The sequence below is a fragment of the Indicator indicator genome, chromosome 19 (genome assembly GCF_027791375.1).
Source record: "Indicator indicator isolate 239-I01 chromosome 19, UM_Iind_1.1, whole genome shotgun sequence".
NCBI lineage: Eukaryota > Metazoa > Chordata > Aves > Piciformes > Indicatoridae > Indicator > Indicator indicator.
Window position 1 is genome coordinate 13,842,903 of NC_072028.1, and position 18,694 is coordinate 13,861,596.

The 18,694-nt window shown below is 36.4% G+C and overlaps 1 protein-coding gene across 1 annotated transcript; it reads right to left on the reverse strand.

The window, feature by feature from the left end:
- Window positions 1–506: 506 nt before the first annotated feature.
- Window positions 507–18,221, reverse strand: NETO2 (neuropilin and tolloid like 2). Its single transcript, XM_054389522.1, has 10 exons — window positions 18,185–18,221; window positions 17,505–17,573; window positions 16,050–16,106; window positions 14,691–14,831; window positions 12,499–12,747; window positions 10,026–10,049; window positions 9,788–9,915; window positions 6,979–7,207; window positions 2,732–2,845; window positions 507–1,087 (listed from the first exon to the last, which is right to left on the reverse strand). Exons 1-10 carry the CDS (start codon window positions 18,219–18,221, stop codon window positions 507–509), a joined length of 1,629 nt encoding a protein of 542 aa, XP_054245497.1.
- Window positions 18,222–18,694: the final 473 nt, after the last annotated feature.

Consider the following 18,694-nt stretch of genomic DNA (forward strand, 5'->3'; position numbering starts at 1 on the left):
ATGAAACAAATGACTGGAACAAATCTTGAGTCTCAACTGGCACTTAACTCTAGCTCTACTTCCAATTTGATAAATACAGTAAGACATCTATGTTGACATACATGTGGTGCACTTAAGTACTTTTATTTATGTAAATGAGGTATTAAAATTGTCTTGAAAACCAGACATCTAAAGAAGAGAAAATCATGTGAGGAAGAGAACAGTAGTCATTGTTTTTTCAGTGTTCAGTGATTAATAGTTGGTGTTTTCTTCCAATATCCTTAACTTAAAATTTCCATGCAACGGCTTTACTCCTCCTCTAGATAGGTAGCTTGGGAAGGTGGAAGGAAATCCACCACGTTTCAGCAAGGATAAGTTATGAAGATTTTGTGGGTTTTTTGTAAATGGAGTATCATAATCTAAAAGTGTGTGCATCTCACACGCTGCATATAGTACACTTCTAATATATACACAGTTACTGTACACAACCATCTTGTATATACACTGATACCACCTTCACTAGGAAATTAAAAGTCAATAGATAATGAACCTTGTGCTGTATCTTCTCTTCCTCTGACATAGATCTCACATGGAATCTCTTCCATCACCCTGTCTTCTATCACCTGCTCAGGGCAGTCATGCCCTTGTTTGAAAGTGTAACTACTTTTCTTGAATGTGCTGTTAAATGTTTTCATTGGCTGAGGCTGTGCAAAGTCATTGTGAAAGGGAAGTTCCATGGAGCTGAGGTTTGTCCTGCTTTGTTTAAGATTAGAGGCCTGGGAGCCACAGTGGTGGTCATGAATGCATCTGGAAGCTGTTGAAGGGCGTCTCAGTTTTTGATAGTTTTCAAGTTCTTCTGATAAATCTGCCAAATCTGCTGAAATTTCTTTGTCCCTTAGTGAAAACAGTTCATAATGTGGAGGATCAAATACTTCCTGGAATCCAGTTTTATTGAAAGTAGTCTTGCAAGCCATAACCTTTTTGCGAGGTTGCTTTACTTGTACTAGAATTGAAATGATGAGAAGAACTAAAACTACGCCTGATGTGATGCCAATTATTGTTCCATGAGTTTTGGTGATTTGTTCAAACAATCCAGTTTTTTTCTTTTCTGCAAGGAAAAAAAAAGAGAGAAAATTATAGTAAGGCTTTTATTATTTTCCACACTTTTGATCGTGTATTAAACTAAAGCCAGTTGTATTGTAATTGTCGCATAAGTGCCATATTAATGAAATGACTTAATGGCAGTGGACACTAGAGCTGTATGTCAGTGGGATTTATCATACTGAATCTGTGCATTAGTTCAGCAAGTCTAATTCTCTGTTTGCACTAATAGTTACCATATAAAAATTCAGTGGCAGGTGGAACTCTGGCCAGTGCACGCTGACTCAGCTAGGATGTGGCTTCAATCCTCAACCTATATTGCTCAGTTTTTATTCCAAAATCCACAAATTAAATTGGCTTAAATTAACCTTAAATAGGTTAAATACAGCCTACAGATGACACTCTTCTTTTACCATGGTTTGCTCCTGCTGGTAACATTCCCATTGGTATCAGTAGAAGAAAATCTAGATTTAACATTACCTAGTTCTTCCAAAGAGAATTATTATCATGGTGATGATTTAAGAGTGACTATACTATTTGTTTTCACATCTCTTGGAAACTTAACAACTGTGTCTATTGTGTATGTCTGTTACACCTATTTCGACACAGAGAGCTTCAGCATAGATGTATTCCAGTTTTACTAGTCCAGTAGTAAGTCAGTTGGAAAAGAAAAGGGGGCAGAGCAGGAAGAACAAACCAACTCAAATCATATGGCACTTTTGGCTAGTACTTCATATGAAAACACACAAGATGGCAGCATCAGAACAAGATTACTTTCTATACTTGAATTTTTTTGTTTTTAAGATTAAAATTTTCCAGGTGGATTTGTGTTCTGTAATGTAACTTGTCCTAAGAATTCTACACTGAAACTGCAACCACCACTAGTGGGGCAGAAAAGCTGTTAAGATTATGTAGACAAAAATGCATTATCCTAAATGTTTTCATGCTATTTTCAGATATCTGTCTCCTGATAGTGAAACAACCAGATACTGAGATGTCTTCACTTTATCTGTGATGGTTTAAACACTACTGCTCTGCCCCATGTTCTAGAGCAGTGATTGACATGTGCCCATTTTCCATAAGCAGTGACTTCTTGCTTTCTAACAGTTCTTCCTTCCTCCCACCCTTTCTCACACCATATGCAGCAGTTGCATTAAATCCAAGATCTTCTGTGATTAACAACTCAAAACAAATGTTTTTAAAATACATTTGTCTTTGAAGAGCATTGCTCATGTTTCAGCCCTGAGAAAAGCTTTTTGTGCTTGAAGGCTTGTCAGTCTTTTTCCAGCTCTGCATTTTTTCTCTAAAAAGCTATTAATCTGTTCCTGTGGTCCTTGCTCCATTTAAAGTTTAGAAATGAACAGGACACAGCCTGGCAAATACTATATTTTATTTCCTATGAAGCTGACATCCTTTTGAAATAGAGAGTATATGCTGAAGAGGAAGAAATGTAATTATAAAGCTGTAAGATCAATGTTCAGGATGCTTACGTGTCTCCTGAGTTTAAATAAAAAAATTTGGAACACCTTCCTGAGATCAGTAGAATAGCTGTCTTCAGCATATTTACAGGAAAGAAAGACATTTCAGGACTTTCTTGAAAGGCAAACTGACCAGTCTAGCTCGCACAGGCTATACTTTGCACTATATTCACCTCTGCAGTGATTTTCATCCCAAGGGTATGCACAGTTTTGAATGCCATTGCAGACTAAAGAATTATTGATGCACATGTTGCTATGGCAGAAGTAAGTGTTGCCTGAGCAGGGAGCTGCAGGAGAGAAGACAAAGAAAACATTAGGAATTTTTAGTAAAACTAGTAAATTCCTGGTATTTTTTTAATGTGTACTCTATTTTTGTTTCAATCACAATCACCTTTCCTTGCACATCACTAATTACCAAATTATTTACGGGCCCTTAATGGGTTGTTTTCAAGTGTATTATCGATGCTCCAAAAAAAAAGAAAATTCTTACTCAGAATGGGTATCAGAGAGACAGTCACAGAACACAGATAATGGAAGAAGGCTTTAATACTTGTCTTATAGAACTTAATGCTTCAAAATTGCATGCTTGCCATCAATTATCTGTTTATTCAGTCTGTGCATCTGCTGTGTAGCTGTTGTGAAGCAGTCCCCGAACATCTGCATTTTAAAACCCATTAGTATCTTAAGGCAAATCAGATTGTAGCTTGTGCAGGACTGTTTCAGTAATTGCAAGAGACTTCAGTAACTGGAGGCATCTAAGTCATTCCTGTTTGTGAATCAAAGCTCTTAGATCCTCCTATTAGAGATGATGCAGGGATTGAGAGAATACAGTATAGCTTTTTATCTCTCTGTCTATATATAGTTAGAAATTTGAGGAAATAAATTTACTGTAAAGTTGCTCTAAAGATTTTATGTTTCTGTGCATGCTTGACATTAGAAAAATGAATTTTAATGTAGTAGTAATTATTTTCAGGATATTGCATAATATACGTAGGAAATTCCTATGAATTCAGGGCATTGGACAAGAAACTGATTCCTATCTCGGTTATGTGGTATTTTTATGATAGAAATGTCTATTATTAGTGGAGTCAGTTATATATTAAACAGCAAAGATGTATTTGCTTTCATAGAAAGAATTTATTCTTGATCAGTCTGGATTCTCTGAAACATAGTACGAAACCAAAAGGGTACAGCAGAGTAGGGTGACTAGTCCTGAATATTTCTCACTTAATCCTTCTGTTAGGCTTCAGAGTCTGAGTGACAAAAAGAGGAGTTATGCCTAGGAGAAAAAAAAATTCAAGCCTTCAATTCTGAATTTGCATTCCCTAAATCTGTCTTCTTATTTGTTACTGCACTGAATTTTGGTAACCTATGCTTACTGGTTTTAAGCTTTTCGTTTAGCTTCCTGATACTGCTTAATTAACCTGGAAAGAAGTTCCATATAGGAAACTTGTGCTTCAATTGCAGCAAAAATTCTCTAGTACTTTACTGTAAACCAGAATGTATTTAGAGTGTATTTTTAAAGAGTCTCCCTGGAGCTTTCTTTTCTCCAGGCTGAACAGTCCCAACTCTTGTAGCCTGTTCCCACAGGGAAGGTGCTCCAGCCCTCTGATCATCTTTGTGGCCTCCTTCTGGACCCACTTCAGCAGCTTCATGTCCCTCTTATGCTGGGGGCACCAGAACTGGACACAGTACTCCAGGTGGGGTCTCATGAGAGCAGAGTAGAGTGGCAGAATCACCTCCCTCATCCTGCTGGTCACACTTCTTTTGATACAGCCCAGGATACAACTGGTCTTCTGTGTTGCAAGTGCACACTGATGGTGCTAGTATCAGTCTAAATATGGAAGCAGGTATCCCAGACAACCTGAAGCAATTCATAGAAACAGGAAGCATTTCTAAGTGTTGTAGATACATAATGGGAGAAAGGTTAATAGTTAAACTGGAAATGTTCATGATGCAGAGACTACATGGTGGCTTTATTAGCACAGGTGGGGAAAAAAGACTTAGGTAGCTTTTCTTTCTGAATTTGAAAAGAAACAGTGTGCAAGCTTTACTTTATAAAGGATAAATAGGACCACTCTTTAAAGACAATAGCTTAAAAGGCTACATATGTAATAGGTTACAACATCTACTAAAATGTTTCTGACTGTAAGATAAAGGAGGATCTACAGAATTCATGTCCAGAGTTGCTTTCATGGATCCATGTGTACTTGCTGGTGTTTCAGTTATCGTTCTTTTGGAGGCGCAGAGGAAGAATTATATGATGTAAGACACATTCTCTTATTTCCTTGTACAGGGGAATTTTTTTCATGTTTCTGTATTTTTGGATGATGCATTCTGCTGCTGCTTCTCTGTCCACTAATACAGTCTCTATTTTATGTTCCTGTGGCATTTCTTGAACATTTTGGGGGATGGCTTTTCTTCACAATTTCATTAAGATGGGGCAATGGGCTTCATTTTCCTTTTGTCTGTTATTTGGGGAGTCTAGAAGTCACGATGATTGATTGGTTTCAGTCCAGGACTTCAAGGACAGAGCTGGACTCTTCTCGTAACAGCTGTGTAATGCTGTATCCAGCATTATTCAAGTATTGAATGAAGCCAGAAATCAAATACATTGATTTTTAACATTGCTGTTAGCTGAATTACTTAGTCAAATCTGCAAGCAGCACTAGGTGTGGCTAGGTGACTGTCATGCACAATTAGTTCATTTATGTAAATCTTGTCAGAAATATTGATTGTTTCCATGGTTGGCTTCATATAATTACAAATCATTAGTAAGGTAGAAGAGAAAAATAGCTTAACGAGCCAAAAATATGATAAACACCACTTCTCCTTTTTCAATTAGAAAAGCTGCTTATCAGTAGTGATTTTAAATAATCACTATTTAAAAACACATGAAACATTTTTCAGACACAAGTTAGAAGATGAATAAGAGCAACAATGTACCTTTGCAGATTGTCTTCTGCCAGTGACCTTTGAGCTGCTTTAAAATTGTAGGTTTGGAAAGTTATCTAGCTTTAGTAGTTACTATTTCAACCTCTCACACTCAACTTCCCCCCCTCCAATATTTATAATATAATTTCCTTGGCAGAATTCATAGCATTTTCTTAGTTTAAAAGCTGGAATAACTTGCACTAGTTGTTGAAATAAAAGTTACTGGAGAAGCAGTTACCAATTTTGCAATTGTGCTTAAAATGGATATTTACTGAAATTCACAATACCTGAAGTTTATTAAATGCCTGTTGTAGGTGAAAAAATAGACTGGTTGGAAACAAGCAATTATTTACTACCTTGTATGCAAAGAAAGCAATAAGCTATTTTTCTTGTAAGAGAAATTGTTGTTAATTTAGAAACAGTGTTTTACAGGAAGTAACTTCTTTTTGCCTTCACTGTTTTATTGAACAGAATATAACAATCTACTTATTACCTATAACTTGAACGTTTTTGCAGGGTGGTGACAAGGTTTCCTTTCAGGACTGGCTACAGACCTGTTAGTCCTGTTTAAAATAGTATTTATTCTTCAAGCACAATTATTTGAAAGCCATTAACGCTAGCACAGGTTGGATTCCTGAAGTGACAGGTCTGTTTTACTCAGCTCTCCCTGTGTGTCTTGGATGTGCTCTGCAGTTCGATACTAGGTCTACTTCAGTGCTGAAGATGCCACTGATTTACACTTTGTAAATATGTAAGGCAACAAAATTTCATTAAGTTCAGAGAAAAAGCACTCCCAAGTAAATCTCATAAAAAGCATGGTTTCAAGAAACATTGTAATTTACAATGAGAATAAAGACTATCTCTACCCCAGGCTATGGAATCCAAACAGAAATCCAGCACTTGCAGATGTGCTTTTAATACAGCCTCTCTTAAATGTAACAGTTTATCCACAGTGTGCAACACAACCAGGCTTTGCTAAGGGAGCCTGTGTGGGATTGGGATTGTTTAGAGCCACATGCATCTAAGAAGGAGGTAGCATAGGTGTAGCTGGAGTGGGTGTAGTACTGGATTTGAAATTGAAGGTAGAACTCACATACGTTTTCTAGTCTTCTGAATAGCCAGTATGGGCTTGAGAAGAGCCTGTTGTGGTGTCTGGCAGGGAACTGGAAGATGGGGGCTAGTGGAAGAACACACTTCCCTTTGCTATCTATTTTAAGTAAGTCTTTGCTCATTTGTAGAACTTTTTGCAAGAAGGTTATAGTCTAGGGCTGTATAAAAGTCAAATGAAAAAAGTAAACCTCTTATGAATGGAGGAAGGCCTTTCTTCAGGAACCACGCCTCTAACTGTAATAAAGAAAATATTTAATTTGCCTCTCAGTATGTGAAGGAAACAGAAGCAGCCTTTTTTGTGTTCCAGCTGAAGCTTTTCCGTTAACACTTGGAATACCCTGATAGCAGAAGAATAAGCACTTTAAAATCTACTTACGATCCACAAAGGAAGTGAACAGCATTCTGAATCTGCTTAGTCTACTGCCTTCATCTGCCCACATTCGTACCACACCTGTCCCAGTCTGCAGTGTGACATCGTTTGCTACGGTGCTGCAAAACTTGGCCTTCAGGTTCTCAATAGAGCTGCTTCCATCATATACAGCAACAAAGTTTCTTTTGCATTCATTTGAATGCTCCATTTGATAATCGAGAAATCGCAAGTAAATCTGTTAGAAAAGAGAAATTCATGTTTCTAGTAAAATTCCTTCCTAGCGAATCTTGGCAAAGATGTTTTGATCCCTTACACATGTAACTCAAAATTCACAACGTTTTTTGAACGTACTTTCTCATTAAATGTCTATTTTGCTGGAGCAGGAAACTTACGCAAGACTATAATTTAGTTATAACAACATGAAAAGATCATGGAGCCTTTTAATCTCAAATGGTTGTACTGCAATTCTCAAAATTCTACTGAAAGTTGATGAGATTACTAAGTCACCTAAACATGCTGAAAAGCCTGCCTTTAAACTGTAAAAAAATTTCAGACAGACATTATTTTGACAGGTAAGAAATCTGTCCATGTGAAGTCTGAAGTCTGCTGCTTTGGGGCAGAAGAGGTGCTCCTCCTCTGTCCATGAGGTCTTTCGAGAAGCTGGGGTCTAGACTGTTTATGTGTTGAGTACAGTTTACAGTTGCCTCTCTGGTTGATATGAATGCTAAAGACCTTTTGCACTGTGCAGTTTTTCATGCATCTGCCTAATGACATGAATCTCAAACCCTTGCCTAGCTGGTGAAGCAGGGAAGAAGCACACATATTTTTCTACCCTTTTGAAATACGTCACTTTTAACCTCAGCGAGTGTCAAAGCCTGTGCCATATTATCTTATGCTTCATCTCACAATTTTTTCCAGTATATAGTTTTGTAATTTTTTTACTTGCTGTCTTGATTAGATTTACTGGTGGAAATTCTCAGCTACACTGTAAGCCTGCCTTTCATTGATGTCACATGTCACAAACATGGGTGTGAGCTGTAAGTGTAGTATCTGTGCTGAGAGATGGTATTTTCATTTAATGACTGACTTCCTGAAATTACAGTGGAAGCTAAAAATAAATTAGCAAGACTTCAGTAGAGCTAGTATGTGTATTAAAGAGCTCAGCTCTGCAAAAGTGCCTTCTGGTTACTGTTAGGCAAGTAAATATAAAAGGTCCACAGTCTTAAATTATTTTGATTATTCTAGTAACTTTCTGAAATCCAGAGGTAATTTATAAAATATCTCTTATGCAGACTTTGAAAGTCCTTTCACTGCTGCAGTTGTGTCAGTTTTAAAAATTTATTGTAATTACAAAATGAAACTGAGGAAATTAAAAATGTATATGCTTATTTTTCTCCAGAGACTGCACCAGATTCAATCTAATAAGATTTTATCATCATATTTCTGTCAGGAATGAAGCTTGAGAAACCACTGACAGAATATTAAGAATTATTTTTCTGTAATGTTTTAATTCCATAATTTAGGGTGATGATCTAATCCCAGGACTGACCCAACTATAACTCTGCCTTCTGGCAACAATTTATTAAAATATTTAAGCATAAGGTGTGCTGCACTTGAGTGGCACTGTAGAGAGAAAATGGTTTTGTTTCTGGAAGAACTGCTACTTTTACTTAGGCTAGTATAGGGCTCTTGGGAGTTGAGTCACTTCCTCAGTGTCTCAAATATATTAATGGAGTTCTAGTTTCTTGTCCTCTTATTACCATCTTTTAGGTTGCTGCTTTAGAACTATTTTGGATGTTGATGAATAGGGCTGGTTAGTTACGTATTAGGAGGACTGTTGTAAGAAGGCATAGAGTAGGTTTATCATCTTGGCACCAACTTAAAAATATTTTAAAAGTTTTGTGTACAAGAATGCAGTAGTATGTGCTTTAATGCAGATACAGAAGCAAAATTACAGATGTGTAGGCTATATGGAGAAAAAAATATGTTCTTCAGTTCAACTCCTAAGTAATTAACAAGTATACGATTCTGAAACATAGGTGTTGAATTTTTTTAATCAGGCCACAGCAATGGTATTTTTTAATTATAAATATGATTTTATCCTTCTCTCTGTCCAACAATAAAGCTCAAGTTGTTTTTAATGATCGTAAGTTAGTTATGTTTTCATAAGTAGTCTCTAGCTCCACAGGTATAATCATAAAACCAGGTACATAGGTAACTTGTACTGCTTTTTGGCTTGAGCAGCTAATATGCCTCTTTATGGCTTGAGCAAAACAGCTCTAGTAAATGTTATTGTAGGTGTGGTCCTATAGCTAAGTCAGAAAGAGTGATAATTCCTCAGCTGCTTCTAGGTAAAGCCTAGACTGATGATGAAAGTGGGTTTTAAGGTTCTGGACTGTGAATTAGACTGGAAAGAAGCAGATACATGTTCTGCTAACTTTGAACCATATTCTCCAACAGGACCACTGGAGGCAAAACTTTAAATCATGGCAGCAAGATTAACTGGAATTTATCAAAGCTGTTAGCTGCATTTTTGTTGGCAGTGTTCCAATAAAACCAGTCTAATGTCCTTGAAATTTGTTGCTTAAACGCTTTTCACAGCTCTTTTGTATTTTAAGTTTTAAGTAATAATAGGAAGACAACCCTGTGGACTTATTGTATAATTTCGGAAATAATACTCTATCTGGATTTCTTAAGCCAGTGATACATAATTTCAGTGACAGTGAGACATTACACAAATCACAGCGAGTGATTATTACATGTTACTAATGACTTGGAAACTCATTGTATGCTGAATGATACGAATGAAACCCACCTTAGCATTTGGAGTAGCTTTAATTGTCCATATACAGTCAACTGCTTGTCCTGGTTTTGTTTTTCCTTCTTGTTCTACTTGACTGGAACGTACTATTCCATCAGCTCCTGAGAGCTCAAATTGGCAATCTAGGGAGAAGGTATACCTTGCTGTCAAATTTAATATGATATTTATTCAAAATTTCAGGTATAAAGAAATTGCTACTGTGATACTAGACCTGGGATGGGATTCAAAATACCTCCTAGGTAAGTGAAGTCAGGATCTGTAATAGAAAGAAGTCATGAATCACAGGCGCTATCAGTGCTTGCGAATTACTTCAAGGTTTAATACAATCTGAAGATTATGTCCATTTTTTATTATGTCACAATAAAAATTGCTAAAAAGTTTACTGAATCAATTGGAGGGTACAGAGAAATTTTTTTTTTACATTATAGCATTGTTTCACAAAGTTAGACCTTATCTGAACAAGGTACTGACAGCTCAGATTTTCAGTGCTAACACCAAAAATTACTATTTGGTATTTTATTTCTACATTACATTTCTGAACTATACCAGTTTTAACTGAGATCATTTGAGCACCACAAGAGTACAGGGGATCTTTCTGTCTTTATCAGATTGCTGTCTGTCTAGTTGTGAACAATTTGAACCGGGAAGAGTTTAATAGAATACATCAACACTTTGAAATTGCTAATTCCCATTAATAAGGAATATAAAGGATAGTTCAATACTTTTTCCTTGGCTACCCATGCCTCCTCTATTAGGCCAGGTAGCACAGTTCTAGACATTGTTTATGAGGAAGAATTTCACCTTGATTGCACTTTTGTCTCTTCTCTTCTAAATTTGATGTGTAAGTGGAGTATGTATGCATAGTGGCATAGTCTATGCATGCTGCTGGTGAAGTAAGAATATACTTTTTCTTAATAGTTAACTGATGGTACTTGACTACTGACAATAGGACTTGGCTAAAAATGGGCCAGGATGTCCAAGGCTTACATTTCAGTGATCAGCTTAGTGTTTCGTCGCAAATCAACATAGAAACTTGAAAAGATATGTCTGTTCACAGCTGCAGCACAGAAAATCACCACAGAAATGACACACTCAAGCATTGTGTGTGTATGCGTGTGGAATCTTGGTCTGTGCAAAGAAAGCACCAGTTCATGTAAAAGTGTGTGCTTGCTTTGTTCACAATTCTTTTCCAAGTTAAGATGCAGATTTTGGCTCTTTCTGTGATTCTCTAAAAGTTTTTTCTATACAAGTTTTACCACTTCCCCTGCAGTGCCTCAGTCCTGTTCTTAACACTCAGTATAGCTGAGAAAATGCCTACTTTGCCCTCCTCCTTTTTGGTTACCTATAGTGAAATCTATGATCACAGTATGCAAAATTCTGTGAGATTTTGAACGTTCTTAGTGAACTGGGTTTGTGGGTTTGGTTGTTTTTTGTTTTTGTTTTTAATGAAGTGGGTGTGTATGTTCATGTCCCCTTCTGTTTTCACAATCCAAACATATTTTATAATACTCTATGTAAATGTAGAAGAAAGAAAAGGAAAGAAAAATCTCAGTCCTTCAGTTGCTTCAACCTATTGTGAAAATAATATACAGTTTAAATGTATGTTTAAAGTTCCACCCTGGAAGCAGGCTAAGTTAGTTTTTAAAGTGATGGTAATGAAAAGACAGCAAATGGACTTGGCAAAAAGCCTAAGTATTGTCCCTGTGGAAACATTTTAGCACATATTCCCAGTGTCACCATGTCAATCTGAAGAGTTTCCAAGTCTAAATCCCTAGCAAGGTATACAGTACTATAAAGCAGTAATATATAATCATGTAGTGTTTTCATGTGCTGTAGGGTAAAGAACAGTTGGGTAAAGATGACATTAAAAAGTTATGCCTGCATATACATTTACAGTAGTAGTAGAGCTGATGTATTTAGATTGTCTTTTGTCCCAAAGGACAATAAAATGCTGATAACTACACATATAGTATCTATGAAGTACAGCAGTCAACCATTGCGTAAGGACATCAGGTCAAATTTTCTTGTAAAAAGAATGCCCTGCTAGTTTTAAGTGGCCTGACAGAGCAGATGTACTTTTTGTTTGTTTAAAGGCACTGTCAGCATATTATCCTTTCTTTCATACCCTGTAAGCTGCACAGTACTTTGAGCAAAGAACAATTTGGTTGTCTGAGCCTGTGGTTTAAGGGAGTCTAGTTATACTTAGAGCTGATGCTTGGTCTGTACAGATATCTCCTCTGGCTTTTCAGAATGGAGATTTAAAATGTTTTGCATCTGTCTGGAATTGCTATTGTAGATTTGCTTCAGGTGTTTCTGTCAGTGTCTTATATTCCTAGAAGACAGGCTATTGAATATGCCAGCTCTTTGTCTACATCAATACTCTTTTCATTACTACCACTGGTGAAACTGCTATGAGTTACGAGTTACAAAGTGGGAAGCTGCAAAAGGCTTCAACATGAACAAGAACAAATGACTTCTTCACTAGCAAACTACAGACCTGTAATTTCCTTCAGTCAGTTTCCCCAAATGGTTTTAGTCAAATATGCTGTGGGGTTAGCAGGACTAAGACTGTAACTGTTGCATTGTATCTTTGCCTTCCTAAGCACCTGTGATGAAATACAGCTCTAAACTGCTGGCATGAACACATCCAGAGTACAGTGGGAGCAGATGGTCATTAACTTGGTCTGAATTTTAGGCATCTTTACCTGGTATAAATGAGTACTTTGCTTGAAATCCCTTTCCTTCCAGCTCCTCATCAGAAGTAAACTTGATCCACATAAATCTCCCTGTTGATCTAATTAGTGCAGGACTTTTCAGACCACAGTAACGATTAATGAGAGGGGAGAAACCAAAAGGTCCATCTCGAACCTCCAGATGATCAAACCGACATTCAAATGAGGGTTCTATGTAATAAGGTTCATCAAAGGTCAACTCAATTCTTTGTCGTGGAGCAGCTAGACATCAAAAACCAAGCATAAGATTAAATGAGGAACTATATAAAAAAAACACACGAAGATGTGAAATAATGAAGAGACAAGCCTCCAAAACAGCAAGATAAAAAGAAACCAGAAACTTCTCAAAATACATCTGGCAGTCTGTTACAAAAACTCAGATACACTGTAATAAAAATTGTAAAAATGTTTGTGTAGAAGATACTTTTTAATGGAAATTTATGGAGTTTTGCATTGCTGAAAATTCAGAAATTACATAAATATAACACAGTACATATAACATATTAATGTATATGCAAAGGTATTCCAGCAAAGTTTGATATTAAGATATGAATTAAAAGTAGTGCTTCATGGAAGCAAAAGTGCATAAAAAAGGGAAAAACATTGAGTGATACAGAAAAGAATGAAAAGAAAAGCATACAAAGAACTATTCACTGGTATATTTCCTAAACATTAAGCCCAAGTTTGGAGATCCTTTGGCAGGAGACATCTTTTATTAGAGTATTCAGACAAGTGTAAACGCTATTGACATGTAGGTTATTACAATACTGAATACTGAAACTACTGAACCAGTGACAGCCTAACATCAAGATTTGGATCAGACCACTAAATCCTGATGAGATGCAGCTATGACTACTTTGTGACTGGACATTCACTTGTGTAGCTTGGAACTGACTAATCGGGATGAATAGCTTTACCATTTTTTGTTCTTGTTATCTGTTGAGATACTTCCAGATGCTAATTGGTAGCTGGAATGACAGCATTAAAGAACCACATGCTGCTTCTTCAGAATGCAAAGAGGTATTACTTTCATGTCTCTAACAGTGTTTAGACTTTAGACCTTACTCATACATGAGATAAAACATTTGTAGCTGTTGGCACATATTGCTATTGGTCTGCAAGAAGGACCCTATCTTAGCTAGAAATTGTGGACAAACCTGGTCTCACTCATGTACCTGTGTGCTTCTGTGTAAGGATTGTGAGGACAGAGGAATGGAAACTGATTGTGTCCTGTGGCAACTGCCTCGTGCAAGGGAGATCCAGCAGTGGACCTACTGTGGCTGAGTTCTGAAGCTGGACAGGCTATCTCCTCTCCAGGGCCTTCATTGGCAAGCAAGATGCAAACCTTCAGATGAGCATGCATACACACGAAAATGAGGTTGTCTGTGAACCAATGCCTTTACTGCCCAATAAAAACTCACTGAAACATATTAATTAAAATATTTCAATTAATTGATATGAATCTGATGATTAAGTTGACTAATGTTTTTCTCTAACTGGTGAATTTTGGGTGCATTCTAATAAGAGCAAAAAATAATTACTGTCCCAAGTTTTGCAGCCTTTATCCAAGATATTCTCATTGGAAAATGGTTTTATTCTAGTTAATGAATTTTTTTGTCCTCACCACGTCATTTTAATAGTGACTGCAGCAGTGCTAAAATCTCCATCCTTTTAGTACAGTGCTATGGCAGTCAGATGTGTCTTTTTTATTAATAAATGACAGCATAAAGCTTTTCTGCTTGTGAGACAGAATAACACAGTATGGTCTGGAAAATGCTGAAGATACTCTTCAACCATCTTTTGGAGTTTATTATCAGCAATACTGGAAGTGATATTAAGATAACAAGCTACAATTTTAATCTTACTAGTTTTGTGCCTTCATATATTATAGTAGATCTCATGCTGCTTTTTCTAGCTGTGAGGGTATGTCTCATTCCATATAGTTAATTCCCGAAGGTCTGCATTTTCTATTAATTTGATACCATTACTGCAGAGAGTTTATTTTGCTTCTTGTTCAACCAAAAGACTGTGGAATTGATTATATTACCAGTATGGCTACACAATACTTGACAGTACAGTAAAATAACACAGTTTTAACAGTTCAAGGTTATCTATCAATTTAGCAATAAGATTACCACACAACAAAGCAGAAATATGGCATGTACCTTCTAATATATAGATGCACTCTTGATTTGGTGGGTACATGTTAGGGTAGTTTGGTGAAGCAAAATGTCCTCCATTGCTTGTCCGTACCCAATTGTCACATTGGGTAGGAGGAATTCGGTTTACTCCAATACTTTGCCCACCTTAAGTAAAAAAAAACACCTGATGAAATAAATTTCTCCTGCAAGCATGCAAATTTGATTTTGCAAAAGTACAACACTGATATAACACATATCCTGTAAAAGAAGATGCTCTTCTAAGTCAAATAGTCACACTGACTGCTAATATAGCAGCATTATTTTATGGTGTATGTCTTCTCTTCCTATGCAAATATAGTCCAAAATTTGTTAACTAGTTTTGCTCCTGATGTCAGAATATCTATTGAATATCTATTTACAATAATTTGTTGGAATGCTTATAACAGAATGAATTAGAAATGTAAATACAGCAGTGATACTTTTAATAAAATTACTAGCAATAGGTAAATTGCAGTGGTAGCTAAGGGTCTCATTTAAGATGAAAGATCTTCTGGATATTCAGGGAAATGATGAGATTATGCAGTTTACTGAGCTGGTGCACCATGCTGAACTATTTGCAGGAGCCAAGGAGAAAGCAGTTGGGAATAGTGTGATCCCTCTAACATTCTATTGGTCCTTCTCCTAGATATCATCAGAACTAATTCTGAGACTAAGACACAGGATATGTGGTTTCTGCTAGACTTTTCCTAAATCTCACTGGGTGCTCTCATAATGTTATTTATGTGCTTTCTCTTTGTAGACCTTTGAGAGGGAGTCCATGCTGATACAGGTCTTGGCTGTCTCCAGTAAATTACATCATCTTCCAGTGATATTTTGTGCAGCTTTTTGATTTATGGGGGTGAAATCTGAGTCTCTACTGTAGAAATTGTTCAAGGAAATTCTGTAGGTATCAGTTCAAGGAATTCATCTTTCCTAAATGTGGGTTAATCTCACATATGAGAAAATACAGTTTGTAAAAGTGATGCCTTCCCCGCTCATCAGGCTTCAAAAATGTTTGTGGGTGGACTATTTGAAAACCTTGTTGTCAGATACAGAAAACATGAGTTTCCATGGTGTGTTTTTTTTTTTTTTTTCACATTTCTAAGGCGTAAACCCATAACATTTTAATTGGGCAAATGAACTTCCACATTCATTGTTACTGGATAGATCTGTTCAGTTGGAAAACAATGCAATAAATGGGGAAAATGGAAAACACTAGAATTCATGTGGGTTGTTCAAGGTTATTACTACATGAATACATTTTCTTTTACTTATATATTGCTTAATTAAAAATTATAAACCTGTTACATTTTCTGAAAGAAAATCATTAAACTAGAACTGTACCTTGTGTCTTCTGTGCAACAGCAATTCCTTCTACTACAAGGATTGTTACTAGCAACACTGGTAAGAGAAATTGGACAGAAAAACCATCAGTAATTAATCAAAATGACAGACCATTTTCTGCAGTCCCAATTCATGCAAATCCATGAATTACTAACCCAAACAACTCAGAACATGCAAAACCACATAATTCATTTTTGTGCTTTCTTACAATGCCAACTTTAGGAAACCAGTGCAGTCTAAGTGCACTGTCAGTTCTTCCAAGTTCCTTAAGAAAGCCTATATAAGATTTTTTTGTTTGAGGGGACTTGTAGGAATATCTTCTAGAGTACCTAATTTGAAGCATTTAATAACATTACATGATATCTATTTTCTATATGAGTAGTATGAAATAATTCTCTAGCTTCCAAGAAATGAATCAGGACTATGAAATGCTGCATGGTCTTATCCCTACATGGATTTCAGGTGTACTACAGAATTGTACTTCCAAGACTGGTTATTGTGATACTGCTGTAGTACCAGTGATTTTTGCACATGTGGCAGCAGAAAAAGAGCAGGTCCAAGTTCTATCTGTAGGGAGACTTTGAGCAGTTGGTAACAGCTAGGATGTAGACACTGTTAGGATATACACTGTTACAAGCATTACGGTTTGCTGGAATATTGTGCTAGTCTCAGGTGTTGGTATCTGCTGATGTTTTATAGATTTGAACTGACTAAATATTGGACTTGTTGAAATTTTGTTATACAATTTCCTCCAATGTCCTTTCCTCCCTTGATTCCTCTCTTTCTCCCTCCCGCTTCCCCTTCCCCTCTCTTCCCTCCCTAAAAAGAAGCTAACTGATTTTGCCTTTGGGCTTTCCCTTGTGTTTATGCTCTTTGCACCTGAGAAGCATCAGTCTGAATAGCACATATTAAAGATTCCATATTCCACTGTTCAACAACAGTTTTAAAGCGGGCTTAATGTTTGGATTCTCCTAAAATGTACTGTCCTCTCAAATTGTTAGGGATTACCAGGAGAAGAGTATGAAGTAAGAATTCTAATTATGCTACTCTTAAATCTGTCATTTGCTTCCATCTTGAGTACCTATGCAATTCTGGATACAAAGAGCACTAACTAAAAACGATGACTCTTTGCTCTGTACAGAAGCTTACTAAGAGGAGATAGGATGCAAGTCATAAAATCATGAGTGTCTGTCTCTTCCAATACAAGAACCAGGAGTACTAGACAAAGATGATGTGGCATGTTCAAAGTAAACTAAGATTTTTTTTTTTTAATGGACATTCTTCATAATGTATCCTTAAGATAGAAAAGTCTATCTCAGAAACCCCTTAAGCCGTAAGTTTTTGGAAGTCTTGGATAATATTTAGGGCAAATACAGTTTGTTCTACTTTTATACTCTTCCTGCTTTTATCTCTCTGTGAAAGAAGATACCAGGTTAGATGGACATTTCATCTGACCTGGTATGGCCTTGCCCATGTTCTTAATATACTTGTTTAATACTAAGTCAGACTGGCTTGCCTTCACCGCTGGAGGAAAAATCAAAACAAAACAAAACAGATTTCAACAGGAATTTTATTGTCATATTCAATAAGTTAATTTTATTTTTGCAGTTTTCCTCTCTTGTTGCTCAGACATTTTAGTGGCTCATGCTGAAATTGCATTTTCCCTATCTGTGATTTTTCCCATGTTAGACTTTCAGCCCTTTAGGGTTCTGGAGCAAGCCAGCACTGATTGTGGATGATGATGACCTTGACTGAATTGCTCTATATGCTACTGTAATGTTGGCATAGATATATTATCTTGGGGGAAGACAAAAAAGGAAGAGTGTTCATTTGGCAATTGTGTTTTATTATGTGTTTCTGATGCTACTGCTCTCTATCCGTATTAAACCAGACTGTTCATCATTATGAGACTCTCCTCACCAGCAACTGCTTTTTTTCCCCTTTAAGTTCACAACTGTGGGTGTTCTAAAATACCATATGGCCCTTGCAAACAAGTGTTATGTTCCTAGAAGCTTATCTGATTTTGAGGGATGGATTACAAGATAGGAGGCTAAGACTTAGACAGTTTTGCCTTTTCCATCTTTGCAGTAATTCTACATTTTCATTAATGTTAATATACTGAAAAATAGACTCACTCTCATTATCCCATACAAAGTATGAATTCTTAGTCATCGTTGACTCACCCTAGACTGAAAACTCATCCTTCAGAAGAAAGCGGTCTCATTAATGGTCTTCAAGTTATGGATGTTCAGTGGTCTTTAAAGCAAATACATATCCCATCTTTATTAACATATTATTGGTACTTTTCAGTTATTTTTAGGTTTTAGTATCTCTTGTATAGATGCTATTATTTTAAAATTATTTGCAATTTATTTTGGTGGCTTCTGTGTTTAAACTGTGCACTCAAAGAGCTGAGTTTAAATGCATGAACTTACAATGCATTTGTACTCAGATTGAGTGTCTCAGAGAATCTTGACAGTGGTTATAAAGTTGCCTATGTATTTTCTTTGTGGTGGTGTTGGGGTTTTTTAATTTTTTTTAAATTACACTGATTTTGGAGCAACTTCAAAGTTGGCTTTTATTGTTAAAGTAAATGCAGTTTCCAGAACCCTGTGCAAATCATGGGTCATTATGTTCTTCTTTTG